This window comes from Nelumbo lutea, chromosome 3, assembly GCF_056320005.1.
Source record: "Nelumbo lutea isolate HS-2025 chromosome 3, American lotus-T2T, whole genome shotgun sequence".
NCBI lineage: Eukaryota > Viridiplantae > Streptophyta > Magnoliopsida > Proteales > Nelumbonaceae > Nelumbo > Nelumbo lutea.
This window is the reverse complement of record NC_142686.1, coordinates 32979013-33003345: the sequence shown is the minus strand read 5'-3', so window position 1 is coordinate 33003345 and position 24333 is coordinate 32979013. Positions and strand designations below refer to the sequence as shown.

At 38.6% G+C, this 24333-nt stretch overlaps 1 protein-coding gene across 1 annotated transcript; it reads right to left on the bottom strand.

Moving 5' to 3' along the window:
* Positions 1–1532: 1532 nt before the first annotated feature.
* LOC148864096 (phytochrome-associated serine/threonine-protein phosphatase) lies at positions 1533–17049 on the bottom strand. Its single transcript, XM_088976136.1, has 10 exons — positions 16709–17049; positions 15153–15299; positions 14975–15042; positions 8833–8890; positions 4531–4641; positions 4377–4427; positions 3760–3903; positions 3591–3686; positions 3388–3459; positions 1533–1926 (listed from the first exon to the last, which is right to left on the bottom strand). The coding sequence occupies exons 1-10, from the start codon at positions 16787–16789 to the stop codon at positions 1843–1845; spliced, it is 912 nt and encodes a 303-aa protein (XP_088832262.1). The 5' UTR covers positions 16790–17049; the 3' UTR covers positions 1533–1842.
* Between the last annotated feature and the right edge of the window lie 7284 nt (positions 17050–24333).

The window sequence follows — 24333 nt, the reverse complement described above, 5'->3', positions numbered from 1 at the left end:
ATCTCCACATGAAAACCTCATAAACGGTTATATATCATGGATTTGAACGAAAATGGTGTAGACATTGTAGAATTGCTTCGTGCATCGCACCAGTTGTACACTGCACTGAACTGTTGGAAACCTTACTATAACCTCTTCTATTCTTCTTCTCTTCTGGTTTGGCTATTCCCACCGTTGCTTAGTCTCACTATTCACCCTTCGATGGAATCTGCTATTACAAGTAAGGTTTAAAGTATTGACATGTATCAGCTCATATCGGGAGCATCCCAATATGTCCCTATCAAGGATGTATTGGGGTTCTAATCGGTTCAGGGGGTGAAAGAGCCTTAAACCAGCCCCCTGAACCGGTTTAAAAAAAAAAGTAAAAAAATGACCAATATGGCCCTACCGGCATATCAGACGTATTGATATTTAGAACCTTGATTACAAATACTATTTTCTTTCTCTTCTTTGTTTTACTCCTATATTTTTATCTTCCCCATTTCTTATACAAAGGTTTTTTCTCTTCACCTTTTGCTCCAACCTCCACCATTTGCTACCAGTCCAACAGTGTTCTATATGCTAGTTTGGACGATTGATATCGAAGCTCATACTTGTCCACTGATAGATTAATACAATGATGGCTAAAGATATACATATGTTTATGTGCTCATGGGGTAGGGAATCGATGGAATTAGTTATGACAAAAACTAGTTAATTATGGGTGGTGGTTGTTTCTTCATTTCCCAAAATAGGAGAATCAGTCAAGTTACATAAATTGGACATTGTGTTGCTTTATTTTACACCACTATTCTTATCTATCTCACTATGGTACTTTTGTTGTTTTTGTTCAAGTATTAAACTTCGGTTTTTTATGCTCTTTAACACCACACCAGTATGTATGGTAAGGGGTACCAATATTTTGAATGCTAGACTGATGTAAACCAACCTTCATCGGAGCTAATGATTAGTATATAATTATTGTTTTTTTATGATAGAATTTGACTGATTTTTTTTTATTTTTTTTATCTTATTCTCATTTTCCAAATATTTTTATCACCATATATTATTTCATATTATTTTATAAATTCATATTCATCCTATAATCTTTGGCGTATGTGTATTGGTGTTTTATTTTTATCCATTATTGTTCCAAATTATTTTTAAGAATTTTTCATTTCTGATTGACTATATAGATTATCTCATAAATTGGAGTTTAAAACCCATGTGGGTTTCTGTCCATACAATTTTATCCACAATTCAAAACAGCACAATGGTATGGTGTGAATTAGTCTTGTCCAGTGTGGTATAAACTATAAACCAATCCACACCCATCAATTTCTTATATCCACGTTAAGGAAAAATGACAGCGACTCAATGAATTCCCTTCAAAGGCCACGATATATATAGCACATTGGTTGGAAAATTCTGATTGTCAAATTTTGATAGAATTGTTTTCCCCTCAACCCAGTTCAGGGTCAATATTTTGAGCCTTTATATTGGATGTAACGATCCTGCCTGGACTGTTTCCATATGGTCATTAATGAATTTCGTTTTACACCAAAGAAAGCTAATAGATTAGATTCAAATGAAATTAATGTTCCACTACATGCTGCATTTAGCTAGGCAAAATCTCAGTTGGAGCAAAAACCTGGCCTAGAAAAGGAAAAAGTTTCCACTAAGCAGAAATAATAGCAATAAATCTGTAATATACAACACATTCAAACTGCAATAAGACCAGTGAAGCTCAGGCAAATCTTTAATTGCCAAAAATAATCATCTACCTTCACTTTCATAGTTCTTTCCTTTCCACTGACAAGTAGCTAGATTATTCAAATAATTTTACAGATGACAAAATGGTACTCATAAGAAATATGAAACTCCTGTCCTGGGACCTCTCATCTGGTTGTTCTCCTCTGTTTCGGTGAAGAACTTCACTTCTCTCTCCTAGTTTAACCAAAAAATAATAATAGTAATAAATAAACAGAGCATCAGTGGTATAGACTAGCTGTGTTAAAAAATAATTAAATAAAGATATAATAAAACATTGGCAACTAGACCATGAGTACAAGTATTTAGGATCTGGTTCAACTTTTCTTTGGTAGATAGGTCTGGTTCAAATTAAGAGAACTTTAATGGATGGCGATTCTTAATGTAGAGAGATTGGATCCAGCAGGCCTTAGTTTTGTTTATTTATTTAGCTACTTTATTTCGCTGCAAGGTTCAAAGTACCAGCATGTATAGGCCGATACGTATCGTATCGGGAGCACCCCGATATGCCCCTACAGAGGGTGTATCAGGGTTCTGACCGGTTCAGGGGGTGGAGGAGCCTTAAACTAGCCCCCCTGAACCGATTTAAAAAAAAATACAAAAAAGTAAAAAAAGGACTGATACTGCCCGATACATATCGTATTGGGAGCACCCCGATATGCCCCTACAGAGGGTGTATCAGGGTTCTGACCGGTTCAGGGGGTGGAGGAGCCTTAAACTAGCCCCCCTGAACCGATTTAAAAAAAAATACAAAAAAGTAAAAAAAGGACTGATACTGCCCGATACATATCGTATTGGGAGCACCCCGATATGCCCCTACAGAGGGTGTATCAGGGTTCTGACCGGTTCAGGGGGTGGAGGAGCCTTAAACTAGCCCCCCTGAACCAATTTAAAAAAAAATACAAAAAAGTAAAAAAAGGACTGATACTGCCCGATACGTATCAATATTTAGAACCTTGTTTCGCTGTAGTGGGTCAGCCGCCCAAGGGTGCCTCTCTCTGTCCCTTGATTTCTTAAGGGATAGAGAAAGGTTCGAATCAGCCCTCCACTCCTCCCTTCTTTTGTCTTCTTTCTCCTGAACAGCTTTTTATTCCTTCTTCATTTCCTTTTTTTCTACTTTGCGATCAGGATTATTGCTGAATTATATTTCCTCTCTAAACATTTGAAAATGCAGGCAGGAATCCATACTCAGTTGGGAAACATTAAACCTAGAGAATGAACCATCCAAATCCTTGTGTTGGGCATTCCAATACACTCCAAAGGTTGACAACCTCAAACAGGTTCCATTAACTGGTAAGTCCACTTTGGCCTCTAAAAAGCAAATATTTTAAAGTTCAGAGGTCGGTTCAGCTCTTCAGAAAGCCACCTTTAGATCTGTTTGACATGTCAGATATGGGATCAGATTGCCTAATTTAAATGGCTTTTTTAATTCAGCTGTTCTGTCAGTACGATCATACTCAGGCAGTCAAGATGTGAACATGAACAAACTTACTGTTTCAGCAAATGAAACCCAGATCAAACCAGGTCAGCAAGAAAGCCAGAGCAGTTCAGGGTAGATTTAATCATTCTAGAGCATGCATAGAACCATAACAGTAATAGTAATAGAATGAAAGCTTGCAAGGTTATACAATATGATACCATATTCTCATTGAAGCTCAAAATAGAAGCTACATTGCCACACCGATAACAATAATTTGGTGCAGACCAAACCTGCAAAAAGAAACAAAATGCTCATTAGCCATTATGATGTTAAACAAAAGTGAGGAGGCAGCAATTGCAAGAATTTAAGGTTAATAAGATTGCAAGTGAAACATGGAAAGTTATAAAAGAATTCAACTCACGGTTACAAGGCCTTTGTCCTGAAACATGTACTTGAGACCTTCTTGTACAAGTTGGTGGGCTCGACAAACCAGATCGAGGTTATTTATGTGATTGAACTGCAGAAGAAATGAAACTGTAATAAAAGGCATAGGTGATTTGGATCTTGGAAGTTGGGAATATGTTATTTACCTCAGATGTAACCCTTGATCCAAAAAGCCAGCCAGCACCACGTGGGCTGACTGCCCAGGTTTCAATCTCTTCAGGGTCACTCCACATGAGATCACAGAAAGGCCCCTCATGAGGAATTTCGCAATTACGTTCAATAACCCTTATCTGTCAAAGTAAAAAAACACATGGAACTGTGAAGAGCTAATACCAACTCTGTATCACAAGAAGAAACTGATTCCCAAGAAATTCTAATTCTTTGGGGTGGTGGGGAGTGGATGAAAGGGGAGACAATTGTCTACGAAAAAAAGGTATGTGCAGTTGTGCATAAAATCACAGATCATCCAAGGGATACTAGAGAATTCATGAAATGAAGTAAAAGATACTTTTTCTTTTCCATTTCTGATCACCAAGTGTCAAATCATTCTTGTATCCTGGGTAGAGTACAGCAGACAATAATCCCATGTCCCCCTAGTAAATTGATTTCTTTTGCATGGTATAACAAATACATGAAATAAATGGAAGAGAAAAGTCCACCAAAATAATTAGTAACCAGAATGCCAAGATCTTGCATTAGATATGACCAGGAAGAAATTTTAACATATGATCAGAAAGATCAAGAAAAGGAGAAAATTATAAACCTGGTCAATTGTTCGAACATCAGGAGAAAGACCACCATGGACACAAAGAACCTGAACGAGTAGAAGTAAAAAGGAACTGATGAGCAAAATGCAAATCAGAAAACCAAGAAAAAGAGAAAAATCCAGGCATAAGAATGAAAAGAAGGAATTGTACAGTTCCATCTATAATTGCTGAAAGTGTCAGGTAGTCAAAAACATCAGTGCAGAATCGCCAGGCATTAGCATTCCCATACTTCCTCTGGCATTCATCATAAAAGCCATATACCTAGCAAATGTAGAGATATAATACACCAGTAAGCATCTTATAGATAGGTTAATCAATTAGTCCCTTACCTCAATTGAAGGATTTAGATGAGGTTTTAAATTTACCAAAGACCAATAGAATGTGTGTGTGTAAGAGAGAGAGAAAGAGAGAGAGAGAACCTAGGCACACTATGTTAATGGTTCAGCAACAGACTGACCATAACAAGTCTATTCTTCTGTTGCTGAAGATGAGACGGGGAATACGGTAATGTGGATGACATGATAGATCTATTCAGCTCAACCAACACTTTCTTATCTAAGGAAAACCTTCTATTCTTGTTTTACATTATGGCATGGTGTTCATACCCAATTAACAAACTCAAACTAACAGAATCAATGCATGGCACTAACAGCTAGATGCTGGCAAATGTTTAGACAGTCTAAACCCAAATCAATGCTAATTGTGCAACCAAGCTCCAACATCAGTCAAACCAATACACGGAAAACCAACAGTACCATTTTCCTCCTTGCTAAGTGGCATCTTTCAGGTATAATTAATGCCTAAATAAAAATGTGAAGCATTGAACCAAGTACAGAATTAAGTGATGTTTCCACATGGTCAGTGTGAAGCAAGAGTTTAAAGGAACATATATAGTAACACCAATACTTGGATTAATCTCACCAATTGTCATCATAATTATTAAGGCAATGCCTAGACATGTGCCTAGGTGACAAGGCATTTTTTTATCGGCAACAGAAAACAGATTTTATTACTTAGGATAAATGCAAGTACAAGAGTGTGAGTTAACAAATCAGTTAGAAAACTTGAGCATAGTCCCTGCCATCTCACCCTGAGTCATACTTAATTACAACTAAGCCCAAAACATTTCTTGTCTAGTAACCCCTTGCTTTGCTAACACATCAGCCAAACTGCCAGCTGATCTTTGTACCTATTGTATTTCCAATTGCATATCTTCGGAATGCCAGTCAAACCATCTTATTTCATTTCTATAGATCCAGTTTGCTGCAATGCTCTTCAATAACCAGCTAATAACCACTTTTGAATCTCATTCAATGACCAGTTTGTTGATCTCCGTTTCCTTTGCTTTTTACACCCCAACAACTGCTGCCTTCAACTTCACCCCAGTGTTTTAAAAGTGCAAGGGGCAAAAAAAGCACAAGGGCCAATTTGTGCCTGAGGCGCAAGGTGCAAAAATACAAAAGTGGTTATTAGCTGATACATCAAAAATGCAAAAATAAAAATAAAAAATGCAAAAAAAAGTCAGAAAATTCAAAAAATGTAAAAAAATATCAAAAATATTAAATATAATATTAATAAGAAATATAAACTTAAATTTTAAAATTAATGGTTTAAAAAACCTATTATCTAAAATTAAAATACATAAACATAACATGTAAAGCATATTCAAATGAAAAATTAAAAATAAAATCAAACATATAAAACATTTTCAAGCATGTACAGGCCACAATCTCTTTTTTTCCTCAATTGCATTACTTCAAGTAGCTAATGTGATGTAAAACATATTACATTCCTGATTTTACGAGTCGCTTTTGTGCCACGTCCCTTGAGGCAAGTCCAAACAAGTCCATGTTAGGGTCTTAAATTCTTAATTCTCACACAAAAAATAATGATTTTTTAATTTTAATTGGCTTTTAAGAAGATATTTTATTAAGATAAATGAATGAACAACATTAACAAATAGGTGGTTCTTGGAGCTCCGGTAAATGGACTTGTTTGGGCTTGCCTCGAGGGGCATGGTCAAGGGTCTGGGGGCAGAGCTCCCCGCCCAGCCTCTAGGGTCAGAAAAAGTGAAAAAGCATACAACTTTCAAAAGGCGCACGCCTGGGCCAAGGCGCAAGGCACATCAAGTGCATGCCTACGCACACCAGCCATGCGCCTTTTGAAAGTGATGCGCCTAGGACCTGGGCAAGGCGTCTACCCTAAAATGTGCCTCACCTGTGCGCCTAGGCACGCCTTTTAAATCACTGCTCCACTATCGGACCGGAATACAAAGCATTTAAAGTTCCATTCTTGCCTCTTATTACACCCCCCATTCCAGATGGGCTAGATGATAAAGACATTTTATGGGAGGCTCCTTTTCATCATACCTTTTCTCATACACGCACATGCACAGTCACACCCACACGCACACACAAAATGTTGTTCATTCCACAGAAATATTGTTGGGGTTCCTCGGAAAACAATATAGTTGATTTTCTGTTCCAAGAACACCAGAAATATTCCATTAAAACAAACCAAAATGCCACCTTAGTAATTAGGCCCATGGTAAAACAAACGCATTTCTGCTCTAAACTGCAGTTCAGAGAGTTAGGAGTGGAAATATATTGCATCCATGTTCCTAATCTTTATGGATAGCAATCCCAACAATTTAGGTTTGTGTGTATCCACATGTTCTTTCTGTGTTTAAGGGGTTTATCTTCTATGGATGTGGGAGTAAAGCATTCCTACTTCTTGTTGTTTTTCAACTCCAAATGCTTCTATGGAAGCATTTTATTTGATATCAGTAGATGACATTCTGAGGGATTGGAACAAAGTAGCAAATTCCTCCACAATTGGAAATAAAGTTATTATGGAATGGAAGCCTCCTTCAAATTACAGGCTGATGCTCAACTTTGATGGCAGCTCATTAGGTAACCCAGGCCTGTCAAGAATTGGAGGCATGCTTACAGATACAGAAGGCAAAGTGGTGGCTTTATTCTCAGGCCCAGTTGGAGTTGGGAATTCCCCAAGAGCTGAAGTGATGGCAGTGCTTCAAGGAATGAAGTTTACAAAACAACTCGGCAATAAACATGTAGAGGTGGAGGGGGATTCAAAGCTGGTAATCTCATGGATGAGTGACACCAATCCAGGGGTGTGGATCCACAGGCAAATCATAAGAGAGACTAAGAGTTTAGCAAGGGAGATGGGGGCCACATTTAGATGGGTGAAGAGAACTGCAAATGGGATGGCTGACTCATTGGCTAAGCAAGGGGTGTATAGGGAACAATTTTTTTGGGACGAATTGCAATTGGGTTTGCTAGAAGATTATAAAAGGGCTGATCATCATAATTCTGTACCAGCACTAATTTGTAATATTTTTTAAGTTAAATTAATGAATCACTTATTAATCAAAAAAAGAAAAAAGAAACATCTCTCTCGACATCATACACTAAGCTATTAACATGGAAGTAACCCACTGAAACTTGTCTCTAAATACCAAAAAAAAAAAACGCCAAAATTATTCAGAACTTTTTTACCAATATAAATTTACATATTTGAAGATTTTCTATCCTTTTACCCAACAATCAGTTTGAGCGTAGTAACCTAAACAACTTCCAAAACCTTTGCCACTTTAACCCTCTATTCTCCAAGTACGACCACGCCATGCCAGTTTATGACAATGACCAAGCAATGCCCGAATTCAATCCAACTAATAAACAGATTACATTTTCAAGTCTGATTCAATCTGATTATAGAAAAATAGATATCCAAATCCTGCTTAAACAAAATCAAATTTGAATTCAAAACGAATTGACTTGAATCCACTCTGCATCCCTACAAAGACCTGAGCCACACAATCATCCATATCATCACACCAAACAACACCCCCCATAATTTACTAATAAAATTACAACCATCATAACAAAAACTTACTATTGAACAAAGTAAGCAACCAAAAACAACAGAAACATTGAAAAAAATCCTCTATAAATTGGAAATACTTGGCAAGTTTCTGAACATGCCACAATAGTCTAATGGAAAAATATGCTCAACTTCAGGACACACAGACACAAATTTCAGGTAGATAATAACACAGTCTACCAAAGGGTTAGCATTAAATGTAGCTCACTTGCAAGAGAACAGAACCCACCTTCATGATCTCACACTTCAAAGATCTTCTCAGCAAAACCTGACCCAATAGATGATTCTAACCATCCAATACATCAAGCAGATGCTTTATCGTACCAAAGAATGCAGTATTTCAGATTGTTAAGACAGGACCAACCATTTTGGATAATCTTTGATTATCCTAATTGGGACCAACAGATGGTAGTTCTCACCGTCCTGCGTGTGTCATTCAGTTGGTGAATTGTCCACACAAACTACCAGATGGGTATCTTAAATTTCCTCCATAAAGAGCCAGTTCAATAATGCAAAACCTTATTCCTATAGCATAATATGAAAGCATACCTGAGTTAGTTGCCTGCTCTCATGGTTTCCACGCAAAAGAGTTATGTTAGCAGGATATCTATTAAGAGACACAGAACACAGAAATCAGAATGTGCAGCCTCTTTACATTTCCCTTGTCAAATATAAAATTGAGAAATCAGACAGTTGCAATATTTCTACTTCAAGAAATAAAAACGAGTTATATTTTGGAATGTCTTCTTGAAATGCAAATGTCAGAAACAGATAACATCACAGGAAGGACAACATTTCAAATAGTACCTAGGTTGCCAATGGTGCTTTGACCCCACCTCAGGAAGGCTTCATTAAGTTCAATTTTGATGGAAGCAGCTATGGAAAATAGAAATCTGGATCCTGGAGTTGGAAAAGGCTTTTAGGAATAAAGGTCATATTAAAGCAATGTTTTCAGATCCAATTTGAATTGGGTAGTCCACAATTCACCCTTGTCTAAATCTGAGCATACTAGAACGTCTAACTATTCAACACTTGCCATTATAGGGGGAGCTGGACATGGTGTGGTCATGGGGTTTTACTTGGAGGTAGAAGAAATATACATAGTGGATGTGATGGCAAAATCTTTGGAGGACATGACCATGGAAGGAATACTCAATATTGCACATGTTGCAAGAGAGAAGAGCACACCATCAATTATCTTTTTTTTTTATCAGTATCAAGAAACTTTATTAATGATGTGAAACTATGTGAAACTTTAAGTACAAAAGGGGGGAGGTAAAATGTCTTAACTCCCCACCAACAGAATACATTGGAAGAAAGTTAAAAATTAGCCCAAAATATAGATTCCCTATTCACCCTTTGCTTGGCTAACCCATCAGCAAATGAGTTAGCAGTCCTCTTCACCCCGCTGTAGTGCATTATAATATCCTACTCAGCCATTTGAATTTTTTCTTCTCATTGTTATAACTCCACAAACCACTGTCTTCTTCCTTTAGCCACCTAATCACCACCTCTGTGTCACCTTCAAGGACCAAACATCTAATGTTCAAATCTCTTGCTCTTTAGATACCTTCCAGGTCTACAAGAATCTCAGTCCTAAGAGAGTCTCCTCCAATTGGGCCTGAGAACATGGCAGTAATAACCCCATCATCATTCCTGAACACTCCCCCAATCCCAGAAGGCCCCGGATTCCTTAAGCAACTACCATCAAAATTCAGTTTTATGAATCCAGAGGGAGGACGGGACCAAGAGGGGCTACGAGTCCTCTTTCCAATTTCTTACCAAACCAGCCACAAAATAACCTAAGAACATCTCCATAGTTTTCAGCCAGCGGGTTACCCTTAATAGTATTAGATCTAATAAGTTTTCAAGGGTTCTTTCCTTGTCTAAAAAGATTTGTGAGTTTCTTTCTTCCCATAGGGACCAACACACTGCTGCCCTAATGTTTCTCCACATAATCTTCCATCTCTTCTTCAGCCATCTGAAAAATGAAGAGAACAATCTTTGGACGCTCCCAAGTAACCATAAGGTGGTAACCAATTTCCCCATCAGCTTTATAGAGAGCACACCTATTAGGAAGTAAAGAAGCCACTCCCATACTGTTTTAGCGACTGAACAAGTAACCATAAGGTGGTAACCAATTTTCCCATCAGCTTTACAGAGAGCACACCTATTAGGAAGTAAACAAGAATTGGGTCTCTTTTTCTGAAGTAGGTCATTTGTGTTAATTCTTTCCAAGAAAGTTTCCCAACAAAAACTACCAACCCGAGGAGGAATGGGCTTACTCCAAATTTCTTTAATAGGCTCAGAAGGCTGAGTTAATGTCTCAAAAAACGAAGCACAAGAGAAAGTACCTGAGGAGGAAGGGTCCCAAAACCTAGTGTCCTCCTTATTAGGGTTCAAGAAGGCATTTTCAAGGATGCCTAACAGAGACATGATGCAGCCCAAATCTGTATCCCTAATTGCCCTTCTCAGGCCTAGATTCCACCCAAAACCAGAAGAAGATTCTGAAGGGCTTAAGAAGGATGATATGGGTTCGTTTTTCAAATCTGATAGAGCATACAAAGAGGGAAATTGGTCCATCAAAGGTGAGTCCCCAACCCAATGTTGCTCCCAAAATTTTATTCTATCACCGGAATTAAGACCATACCTGATCCAAGGGGAGAAAACTGAAAGCAAATCATGAATGGCTTTCCAAGGAGAGGCAGTTGTAGACCTTGCCATAATTTTAGGTTCCCAACCATTGTCTTCCAGCCCATGTATGCTAGCCACAATCTTTGTCCACAATTTGTCTTCTTCCAATGGAAACCTCCATAACCATTTCCCCAGAAATGCCATGTTCCTTTTCCTAATATTCCCAATCCCAAGACCTCCTAGCTTTTTACATCTAGTTACCACCTCCCAGTTGTCCTCATGATTTGAATAGTGTTTAGATTATATTCTCACTTTGCTAAGGACATAATGTGAAGTTTTATCATATAACTTGATGGCATGTCATATAGATATTTTAATCATGTTACATGTCAAGAGAGAAGTGTTGCTAGTACAATACCTAATAACACCCAAAACAACATTTTCCAGCTACTAGCAAAGTGATTAAGTGAATATTTCGAAGGAATATGTAAGCCTGATCTAATTCCCAAGCCTGTTTGTGAGTTTGTCCACTACTAGTTTAGCTAGTCAAGTATTGATTCAACCTATCTTGTCTCTACATAATTTGCCCCTTGCGCTATTCACTCTTGAGCTTCCAATCACATGACATGACAGGTACTCAATATTAAATTCTCATTTTAGTCCCTACATTTCCTCATCTAAGCAAATTTTACTTGTTAATGGGTACATCAGCCCCTCTAACCAAGATGAGATAGCCAGGACATTTGTAGATCAAATCCTTTTGTAGAAGATCTTTGGGTGAAAGATTGAATGTAGAAGGGTTAGAGTGGCCCTTATTAGAAGAGGAAGCAGCAAGATGGCTAGAAAGGAATTTTGAGGATGAGAAGATAAAAAAGGCAATCTTTTCAATGGACAAAACTAAAGCACCGAGTCCAGATGAATTTACAATGGCTTTCTATCAGGATTGTTGGGAAGCAGTGAAAGATGAGCTCTTGAAACTTCGAAGTCTTTAAGGAATTCTCAAACACACACACTGTCAACCATGAAGTTAATGCAACTTTCTTGTCTCTAATTCCAAAAAAAAAATTGATGCTAGCCAACCCAAGGATTTCTCAAACGCACATTGTCAACCCTAGAGTTAATGCAACTTTCTTGGCTCTAATTCCAAAAAAAAAAAAAATCCGATGCTAGCCAACCCAAGGATTTCCATCCCATTAGTTTGATGGCAAATATCTATAAAATAATTGCTAAAGTTTTGTCATTGAGGATTAAAGCAGTACTTCCATCCCTCATCAACTAGTTTCATGGAGCTTTTGTTCAAGGGAGACAAATAATTGATCAAATCCTAATAGCCAATGAATGTGTAGAGGGAATGAAGAGGGGTACAGGTGTTATTGTCCCAAACTATATTGTCAAACCATATTTTCCGGATGAAGGCTCCATGGCTACTTAGTTCCTCTTTGCCTTTGTCCATCCCTCCTACCTCTCGAACTATAGACCTAGCCCCTAAGCCACCCATTACTTTAAGTTTATACAAGATGGAGAGATAATATTGCTTCTCAATCAAGACCTTTTGCGTCTGTGAATCCACCTCTTGAGTTTTCTCCTAAGCATCTAGAGTTGTGTATTGGAGTTTGTAGTTTTATATCCTCTTTTCCATTGACCTCTATTCCCAAGTCTATTCAAGAAGCAATATCTAACCCAAGTTTGACAATAACAATGGAAATAACAGCCTTAAACAAAAATGGCACCTGAGAACTTGTACCTCTTCCACCAAGGTAAGAAATGTGTTGGGTTCTATTGAGTTTATACCATTAAGAATCCACTAGATAGTTAGAGTTGAAAGGTTGAAAGCCCATCTTAGTTGCATAGAGTCTAGCAATCATGACATTACTATCAAGTTCTCTTGGTCCCACTTCTCTTAGGAACCATACACATCTGGTATACCTGATATGTTATATCTGCATGCTCAAATCTGAAATAAAAAATTCAAACTTCACAACCTGCTCAATCTGAATAGTAGATGTTCTAACATCTTCATAGAGGATCAGGAAGTCCATGCTTATCACAAAGAATGGATCTTGGTTGTTTTGACCACCACCATCCTCATCATTATCGTCAGCATCATCTAAGCCTTGGATTGACTACATGAATCCTGTTTTGGCATTCCGTTCTGTTCAGTGCCATATCCATCATTAAATCATGGGTACTTAAATCATTTCTTATTACTTCCATCCAAAACCTTTTCGGTCTGCCCCTAGCTCTTCTAGCCCCCTCACCTTGTAATAGATCACTTTTTTTCTAATAGGTGCTGTAGATGGTCTTCTATGCACAGGACCAAACCAACTCAAACTACTTTCTCTCATTTTATCACCTACTGGGGCTACTCCTAGGTTCCTTTATATGATTTCATTTCTAAACTTATCCTTTCTAGTTTTACCATTCACCCATCTAAGCATTTACTTTTCTGCCAAATTCATTTTCTGGACATGCTTCTTAACTGCCCAACCTAAATCTTGGTTATTTTGACCAAGAAATGGAAAACTAAAACATCAAAAATAATATTTAAAAAATCTTCTTTAGCTGATTTGTTCAATATTTCTGAACTACCAAGAACAAATACACAAGAAAGAAAAAGAAAGGAATAAGGATCTGATCTGATGCTTATTTTTTCTGCTACAAACAGAAAGATCTGAGAGTTTATTTTTGCTCTGATACCATGTTTTCAATCATAGATCAGAAACAAAGAACAAAAAGGAGGAAAGAAAAGGGGAGACAGAGAGAGGAGGAGGAAGAAGAAGAAGAAGATTAAAATAGAGTAGGGCTGGTGTCTCCATCATTCTTTCTATAACCATTATAATCTTTACACATTGGAGTTCAAGCCATGTCCTGCACCTATGGATCCTATTATGAAGTTGGTTGTAGATTAAGGGAAATTGATCAATGACCATGGTGAGTGCAATTTTTTAGGGCTACACAATGAGGGGTAGTCCATCCCCCAACCCAGGTGCAGGCGGGATTCAATCCCCAAGTCTCCGCTACAACCAGAAGGAGACCTTACCAAGCAGCTGGTTAGCACCTTGCAACCATGGTGAGTGCAAATATTTAGTTGGAAAACTAAACTACCTTCAATTACTTGTCCTGACATCTCATTTGCAGCAAGTGTAACCAACCAGGTTCTGGATGCACCACTCCACACTTGGAAGTTGTTTATCATATATTAAAGTATCTAAAAGGGTCACCAGATCATGGATTGTTGTATAAGGACCATGGAAGTTTTAGTATTACAGTATTTACAAAGGTTGATTAAGCCGGATCACCTTCAGATGGACAATTGTCTACAGATTGTTGCACTTTTTTAGGGAGTAATCTGGTTACCTAAAGAGTGAGAAACAAGTGTAGTGACAAATCAAATGCTGAAGCTTAGTACTAGGCTATGAATCATACCACATGTCAGCTAATATGAGCCATATGGCTAAAGACCTTTCTACAGGAGCTGGGGATACCAGTGAAACTACCCATGAGTACAAATAATGACAATCAAGCTGCTATTCACATTGCCTCAAATCTAATATTACATATAAGGACACAACATGTTAAAGGTGCTTGTCATCTTGTTCAAGAAAGAGTGCTTGATAAAGACATTAGCACTCCCCGTGTCAACTTGGGGAATCAGCTTGCTGACCTATTCACAGTCCATAAATCTACCTCTGGCTGACTTTATTTGTAGCAAGCTGGGATTATATAACATGAACTGACCAGCTTGAGGGGGATTGTGGAATTGACTTTAGCATAACAGTAGAATCCTAAAGTTCAAAATGAGAAACAGAAAGAAAGGGGTAGAAAGATCTGCAAATATTATCGAATATGCTATGATTTCTTATCAAGGTATCCAAGTTATAGATAGAAGGGAAGAACATATATAAACACATATAATATTTAAGTTACGGTTATAGGAAGTTGCATTATGCTTTGACAGAGTAAGAATGCAACAGACGTTAAGACAAAAAACCAGAACAAAGACAGAGGAATGCTATTTGTATCATTCATATAATTAATAGTTATATATTGTACATACCTTGCTTTGAGAAGCAAAAGGATTGTAAAAACTTCTAGACTGTTGTAGCCACGATCAACAAAATCTCCCTGCCAATGATTTAGGAAGACTTGAAGTCTACAGAAATAAGTGCATAATAACATGTGACAAAAACAAGTTACAAAATTAGAGTTAAAAGAAGCAAGCATTTAAAGTTTACCATAAATATGTAATTTGTCTCTGGTACATGACCTCCTGTATGAAAGAGTTTCATTAGATCATGAAACTGGCCATGAATATCACCACAAACAGTAACTGGGCTATTAACTGGCTGGACATTTGACTCCTCAATTAAGATCTCTTTCACCTGCAAAGGGCATCATTCATATGTCAACATAAAAAGGACACACCCAAGAATAACACAGGAATATTAGAAAAACAAGTAATAAAATGTCATGATAAAGAATAATGATAGACTGTACATAGGGCTCAGTTTGGAAGGAGTACAAATACAAATATGTACAGTACAATTACATACAAATAATACAAAATGCAAGGTTTAGTGCTCTACACATTTGTATTTGTACTCCTTCCAAATGGAGCCTAAGGCTGTATTTGGTAAGAGTGCAAATGCAGAACGGAAACGAATTTGCACTTTGGTTCAATTTTGCAGGTGATTTGTAAGAGTATGTTTTTGTACTGACAATGAAAGTAAATTTCTTTTTTTTCAATTGTTTTTGCATTTAAAATGGGAACGAATTGGAAGCAAACTTTGCACTCAAAGTTCACCAATGTAAAATAGGTTGGCTTCTATCACAACCAAACATGACACTGTAAATTTATCAGTGCAAAACCAAACCAACTTTGTATCCTTCTATTTGAACAAATTTGCATTCATGCCAGTATAATCACTGCTTAAACTCTTACCAAACACAGCCTAATATACCCAGCAATAACCCTTCCACAAAATGACAGAGAGGGTGAGAGACCAAAGAAACTCCCAAGCAAAGCAACCATGATAATAAGGAAACTGGAACAACTAAGAATATAAGAAGGTATTTGCCAATATGAACAATTATGAATTAAACTGATCTCTGAAATAGGAACCATTAAAAGTAGGTGAAGACAAATTTGGACCTGCCCTTAGCTCTCAAGAACAAAAAAAAAATCAATGCAGGATAAACCTCCATACATTTCTCCAGAGTTACATAACAAAAAATAGGAAGGAGTCATTGATTGGTAGTTTCCTAAGTTAGCTGATGAAAGTTAAGCGCTATTTTACAATTGATGTACCGTTCAAGATTGTGCAAAAACAGAAGATACATTTTAATTATTCTAGAACCTCAACCTTCCATATACTTCATGCCACGGAGACACTGTCAAACAGCACCGACACGCTCTCTGCTTTCAAGAGCATCTATTGCCACTATTAATAGTCTTTTGAAAAGACCACCAAGCTCCAATATTAGCAATAGGAAATCAATTAAGGTTTTGCTTTTGCCACACGTCAAGAACGTGACTACACTTTTGAAGGCGAAGACTGGAAGTGGAGTTTCAACGGAAAAGGCATATTTCAACCCTAGTGAAAAAAACTGAAAGAAAGAGCTACATTATACACCATGGGAACTACAAAATTCACAATTCCAAAACATAATATTTTAAGCTATTCACGGATTCCTATTTAACCCATGAACAAAAAGGCCTCTAATCCCTAAACGACTAAATCACATACGAGCATCGAGAAAAAACCTAGAAAAGACGATGTTAAAAACTTACATATTCGCACAAAAGCTGAAGCTCGTCTTCCGTTAAATGTTGCCCTTCTTTAACCTTTGAAATCCACAGATCTAGATCCATGGCAGAACTCAAGAGGCACTATCCTCAAACTTGCACTTCGACGAGCGACGCCCAGGCACAGGCAGAGAGAGAAGGATTTGAGAAGATGGCGAAGAGAGAAACAAATGGAAGAAATTTTATAATTCAAAAGCATTCGGAGACGGCGCCTTCTCTCATTTCTCAAATAAGAAATACGGGCCAAGGATTTTACAATTCTTTTTTTTTTTTTTGGTTGAAAAAAAGGATTTTACCATTCGAGAATATTTTCACTAATCCATTGTATCAAACCGAACGGGCCTAGCGATGTCAGTGGGTATACCTGTTCATGGGCCGGGTGGCCTGACGGGCCGGCCCGGCCTGTCCTGGCCCCCGGATGGGCTTGAATGTGGTTATAGGCCCGTGGGCTTAAATTCGGGCCAAAAAGCCCAGCCCGCAATAAATTCGAGCCGCGCTCGAGTTTTGTCAAAATAGCCCGGCCCGGCCCGACCTAATATTAGACTTAAAGTGAGTAATGTGATTATGTCCATTTGAATAAATTTTTTGATTTAAGAATGTAAAACCGTGTTTTAAAACATAAAAGAAAGGGGAAAAAACCATCTTGTAGGCCCATTGTTCATTTAAATAGAAAAAAAAAACTATCTGAATTTTTAATTCTAATTTGAATAGGAAAAATTGTTTTTTTTTATTAGGTCGAGCTTCGGGCCTAGCATATTTCCCTTAATGACAAGTGAAAGCCCGGCCCGAGCCCGACCCGGCCCGACCCATGAACAAGTCTATCAGTGGGTAGGGTTTAACCGATTGTATCGGTTTAGGTGATGTGGTTTGTGTCAAGGGTGTTAGGCCCTGTTTGATGATTAAGTAATTGTTAAAAGAAGTACTTATTTTAATAACCACTTAAGGTTGTTTGATAACCTACTTTTCACTTCATTTATTATATATGTTTTTAATTACTTATTGGGGTGGGATGTTTGGTAAGCTACTTTCCCCATAAGTGTCCATTGAATCCATGTAGACACCACCTCATGACAATTGAGAGCCCACGTAGACTCACACATTAATCACCATGTTGACCCAATTATTATTATTATTATTTATTATTATTATTATTATTATTATTATTATTATTATTATTAATCCCTTGAAAACTTACTAATCTGGTGATAGGTTCATCGTCTTCAGTGTAATTTCCCTTCTCCTTTCCATTTCTCGGTGGTATTTTCCACTCCTGTTATTCTAATAGCAGACCAAGACTTCCTTTGTTCCACAAACCTTGAATCGAACAAGTTACAAAAGTTGTCGCCAATCCATTCATGCATGGAAGGAGGAATCAAACTAGACCATTTCGCCCTTGCGCACTCTACTCCCTGATCCATATCGGCGAAACACACCAAATTCACCTAGATTTTCTGTTTGTAGCATCAAACAATCGATCAAGATATCATTTATGTAAATCCGAACGACTTACATTGCGATGTTGACCTCGGTGCTGATCTCTCTGATAAACAATCACGAAAACCAACGAGCTCCCCAAATTACCCGACAGAACAATCGTCGCCCTTGTGTGTCGAGTGTTAAGAGGTGGAAGGAGGTGCACAGTCGTGTATTATGTTCTCGAGTTGGCGGAGAGATAGAGACAAGGAGAGAGAGGGAGAGAAAAATGAGAGAATGAGCATGGGGTATTTTAGGCATTATAAAAAATTATCAAGGACCGATTCGTCCCATTTTTTTTAGAAGAGAGGGAGAGAAAAATGAAAGAATGAGTGTGGGGGTATTTTAGGTATTATAAAAATTATCAAGGACTGGTTCGTCCCATTTTTTTGGAGAAGTACTTCTTCAAGTACTTTAAAAAAAAAATACTTCTTCCCCACTTTTTTACTAAACACCCTAACTACTTAAAAACCGCTTAATGTGTGGTCCCATGTCTTAAAAGAAGTGTTCTCAAACACTACCTTAGACTTGTTCGTTTGTAATTTGGTAATTTATCATCATAAATGAATTTATCTAGGAAATACATATCCAAATAATTGCATTTATTTGTGTTCTTTTATTTCTTATATAATAAGACTAATAATTTGTCATAAAAAAAGTCAATTATTAAAATAGACAACTTCGTTGCATTATGTGTTGATAATTTTCTCATAAATGGAAAATTTTATTTATCCACTTAGAGATGAATATCACTTATCGGGAAAACATAATTTTATCATGGGCTTTACATGAATCTGAAAAATGAATATGGGTATCTTGGTGAATAAAAACCAAAATTCCATTAATCAACTTTCCCCTCCTTTAGAATCTAGAAAACAAATGGGACCCTATGGTACAATTTTGGTAGACTTGGATTGGGAATTTGTTAAAATTCTAATTGGCCTTCCTAAAAATCAAGGCCCAATGCAATATAAAATCTTTAAATTAGGCTTTCAACTTGCACTCTTGCCTTGTTTGGTTCAAGGGAATAGGGATCTAGAATCAAAATAGGTTATTCCAATTTAAACTATTTGGTTGGGCAGAATTGGAATCCCGTTCCCATTCCTACTGAAATAGCATTCCCCTATTTTCCCTACCCCTCCCATGGGAATAAAATCTCATCCCTACTTATTCCAATTCCCATCCTTGAATATCGGATTCACCAGCCATTGGTAGGTAGTGTTGGTGTTCTTCAGGTTGAATGGCATTACTTTATAGCATTAAAGTCCTTGGTCAGTGATGAATGCTCTTTTCTCTTGGTCGTTTGGATGCATTTGTATCTGATTATAACTTGAGAATGTGTCCATGAAGCTCATGAGTTCATGCTCTGCCGTTGCATCAATGAATTGGTCGATCATCAATAGGGGGAATCTATCCTTATGATAGGCCCTGTTTAGGTCGGTAAAGTCAATGTAAATCCTCCACATTTCATTGGCCTTCTTGACCATCACCATGTTCACCAGGCAGTCTGATTAGGTTACTTCTCAAATGAAGTCGGCGTCAAGCAGTTTTTGGACTTCCTTGTTGATCACCTGCCACAGTTCTGAGGCAAAGCTCCTTTTCTTCTGCCTGATGGGTCGGTAGCGTGGGTCAGCGTTTAAGTGGTGGGCAATGACCTCGGGGCCAATTCCTGGCATATTTGCCGCTGACCAGGTGAACACGTCAACATTGTCCTTTAATAGTTGTACTATGTCCTCCTGAAGACTGTCTTCCAGTAGGGATCCAATCTACTGTCCTCTCGGGGACTTCTTGAGAGAGCGGCACTTGGGTGAGGTCTTCAATGGGTTGGATGCACTATGCCCGTAGCTCATCCCTTAAGTCCATGTTCTCTGTGCTGAGCATCTCGGCGGCATGTGGCCTTCCTTGGTAGGCTGTCAAGTAGCATTATCGTATGGTCCTTTGGTTTCCGCAGGCCATGCCTACTCCATATGGGGTCGAAAACTTGATGACTAAGTGATATGTGGGAACTGAAGCCTACAGAGCATTCAAGGTCGGCTTGCCGAGGATGACGTTGTAAGGAAAGAGGATTCAGACGATGATGAAGTTGACCATCGCTGTGGTGGTGATGTCGTCATCCCGAATCAACAAAGGTAGGGTGATCTTCCCCTGGGGCATGAGAGAGTCCCTAGAGAAGCCCACTAGAGGAGTGTTGATTGGGGTAAAGCGATCTCTATTGATACCTAGTTGTTCAAAGGCATCTTCGAAGAGAATATCAGTCGAGCTTCCCGTGTCTACTAAGATGCATTGGACTTCGAAGTTAGCTACTCCAGCGGATCACGAGGGCATCATCATTCTAGGTTTGGACCCCTCTGAGGTCATCTTCGGTGAAGGTGATTGGACAATCCTGCCGCCATCTTTTCTACTCCCTGTCTTTGACCTGGTGTAGTTGTGCATATGCCTTGCGGGCCAAGCTTCTCTCCCCCCCAAAGGCCATTTCGCCTAAGATGACGACAATGACTCCTGCTAGAGGAGCTCAGGCTGGAGGTGCATCGGGCCAACGTGTTTCCTCCTTTGGCTTATGCTCTTCAATGTTCACGAACCCAACGAGGTACCCATGCCTGACGAGGTCTTGGAGGTGGTGGCGTAAATCAAGACAGCTCTTAATCTCATGGTCGTGGTCTCTATGGAAGTTGCAATATTTGTCTCGACTTCTTTTGTTATTCTATGACTTCATTTTCTCGGGCCATTTGACGAATTTGCGGTTGTGGATCTTCATTAGTATCTCAGACTGATGTGCATTCAAATGAGTGAAATTCTTGTACATTGGAGGTAGGGTCCTCAGTCTTTGATTGGATTGCCGACCTTGCCTTTTGCTCTCTCAGCCCAGCCTGTGCTCGTCATGGTCTCTCCTTTTCCAGCCTTGTTGCTCTTCCTCGCTCCTCTTTAGTACTTGGGCTTCCTTAGCGTTCATGTACTTTTGTGCATGCTTTATGAGCGTCGTTATGTTGGGAGGAGGGCTCTTCTGTAAAGAAAAGATAAACACGAATGATCACATGCTGCTCATAATGGTTGTCACTGCTATAGATTGGTTCAAAGCTCAAACTTGGAGGGCCTCAACGTTGAATCTCACCAAGTACTATCTTAGGGTTTCCCCTTTTCTTTGTCGTACTTGCATGAGGTTAGCCAGGCTCTTGTAATGTCTTTGAATGGTTGTGAATTGCACCAAAAATTGGGTCTCTAGCTATTCCCAAGAGGATATAAACCGTAGATGAAGGGAGGCATACCATGTACTAGTGACTCCGTGGAGGGTGGCGACAAAGGCCTTGCATATCAACCCTTTGGATGAGCCATGCAGCATCATCAAGGCTTTGAATCCTTTAAGGTAGTTGTTGGGATCTGAGGCTCTGACGTACTTCTCGAACTGCGGATGTCGCCAACTAGTTGGTGGGAGTTCATCTACAATCTCTTGAACGAAGACTGGTTCCTTCGCTAGTTGGCTGTGGTGTCTATGGGTCGGGTTGTTGGAGGAGCCACGCTTTTATCTACTTGGCTACATTCTAATTCGGCCAGGCGTTTATTTTAGTTCCTTGATTTCAACGTCTCTGTTGGCTGGGGTTGTGCCTACAGACCTTTCTCCCTTTGGTATTGCAAGCCAGTCTCGGACAAAACTGGATTGAGCAATCAAGATTAGATGTTGTGGTAGACGCTGATCGAGCCGTACTTTCGTTGGAACCTGGGTGGAATGGTGTGACTTGTTGTGATTGTCATGTGCACGGGACAAGGTAGGAGAGTCTAGTCTTCTTGACGACTATTGTCTTTCTTGGTTGGACCGAACCCTATGCCTATCTGGGTGACGCTTTTTGGGGTCCTCAGTGCGAGGATCAACTGTAGTAATCGCCTGCACAGCTGGGGAACGGTTTGGAGGCTTGTGTTGGCTGTCCCAACGTCTCCATCATCGCAAGAATCCGATCGACCTTCCGTTGCATCACTTGGAACTGCACGGGGTCGATTATGGCTTGCTACTAGGGCTCTCGAGGTGGAGAGCCGTGGTGAAAATGGGATTCCCGATATGGGGATCGGGCTCCAAAGCGGTCAGATGCATTTCTTGGCATGGTTTTCTTGATTGCACGAAAAGAGATTTGGGAAATGGCTTTTTGTGTGTTTCCCACAGATGACGCCAATATGATGTTTTTCCGATTTGAGGTGTCTTGAACCAAGACCACAGTCAGATAGTCTTGCCCACTAGTGAAACCGAGGTGGAAGGACGAAGCTGCGTAGTAAGATTTGAAATCAAGAAAAACATTAGAGGCCCGAGGAGTTGTTCAATGGGTAGGCACTCCGACGCTCAAGTTAGTGGTACGAAAGGTAAGTGGTCGAGTTGAGCAGATGAGAATAATGTCGGCTAGAGCAGAAGAGGCAAAGCAATAGTCTAAGTAGTCAAGAAGTGCCTTACCCTAAGCGAAAGTTACCTGTTTATAGCTAAAGATCTGTGTCTGATTCAGATGAGCCTTCAGGGGTTGTTGGGATGAGGTTACCCGTCGAAGTCTTCGAGATAAGTCCCCTTCCCCGATGGAGTTTCCTTCCCTGTCATACGAGACTCTCCTTGATCGTGTTTATCCGACCCGTGTGGTGCCAACATGGCTGAAGAGATAAGTTGGCTGCGGAGGCTACCAAGTGGCTTCCGTGGCCAATTTAACCATAACCCAAACAATTTCATTATTTTTATGGCTAAAAAAAGCACTCAAATATCTTAGGGGAATAAAGAAGTGTGTTTAAGATTGAGGGTCTACGTTTGTTGTTGTACTATCATGTATCTTGTAATGGTTTTAAAAACCAATTCGAAAACAAAACCATCTTGACCACCAATTCCCTGGTCAAATGGTATGACCATACAATCTGAATCCCAATTAAGCTTATGAGTCCAAAACTGGGAATTAGACCCAAAACCATGACTGATTCTCAATTTAGTAATCCAAAGTATTCCCATACTTTCTAAAATGATATATAATGGCATGTGATGTATTAATGATTCCAATTTTCACAGTTGCATCAAAGTTAGCATCATGGTTTTGAAAATCGAACTGAACTGATTGACCCAAAAACTAACCATCGCTTTGGATATGGTTTTGGACCCCAAACTACATAATCAGGGTTTGGACTGGATGATTGAATCTGGTTTTTAAGTCAGTTTTTAAAACCATGTTAGCATTCTCTACAGGTGTGATAGAGTTATTGACTCAAGATATAATTGTCATTTTCTCTATATTGTTGAAGTTCTGATAAATGGACAAGATTGGTTGTCAAACTTAAAAATTAGCGTTACTCACAAAAAAAAACAAGGTTTAATGTATTTTAAGAGCTTTGATCATAAAAATAAAAAAAAAAAGGTTAAGACAAACCAATTGTTTTTTCGTAACTATAAGTATATTTTGTTTTTCTTTTCTTGTAAGAGTGTGAGATTTGACTAAAAGGTTGAAAATAAGAGATTGCAATGGGGTTTATTTTGGAATTGGTGATGGACTTGGAGCCATGAAAGTATTAGATTTCTTTGGGAGTCTTGGAATCGTTAAGATTTTGCTTATTTATATTTTCATATATATTATTTAGATTGGACTAATAGAGTTGTTGATTGAAACTTGAGGAACCTAACTTTTTTGATGATTTGATAGATTGTACTTGTGTAGCTTAATGGTTTAATGGCTGTTTGAGTATTAATTGAAAGTTTCAATTCTTGAGTATTTAGGTGGTGTTTGTAACATTTCATTTTCTTTATTGCCATTTTCTAAGAAAGTAGCACAGGTTTGCATGACCATGAATGTTTGGAATTTTTTTTAAAGCTAAAAAGCAATGAACTTCCATTAATCAACATACATCTCTTAAGAGACCACAGACCTTAAGAAGTCCGGAACTGTGGACCAGGTCCCGGAAGAAGTGTCCAAACTCATTTCTCACCACACAATGCCAATTGCAGCGACTGAAGAATTCCATGCACCGTCTGTGTTAATTTTAATGTGACCTGGATGAGGTTAATCCATCTGAAAGTCAAGTTCCCATCAGCACATGAAAGAAAGGTTTTTAAAATCGAACTAGACAATGAACTAGTTAGGGGTCTACTTCTTGGGTTGAATGGTCTGATTGTTTCAACTAAACGGATGACC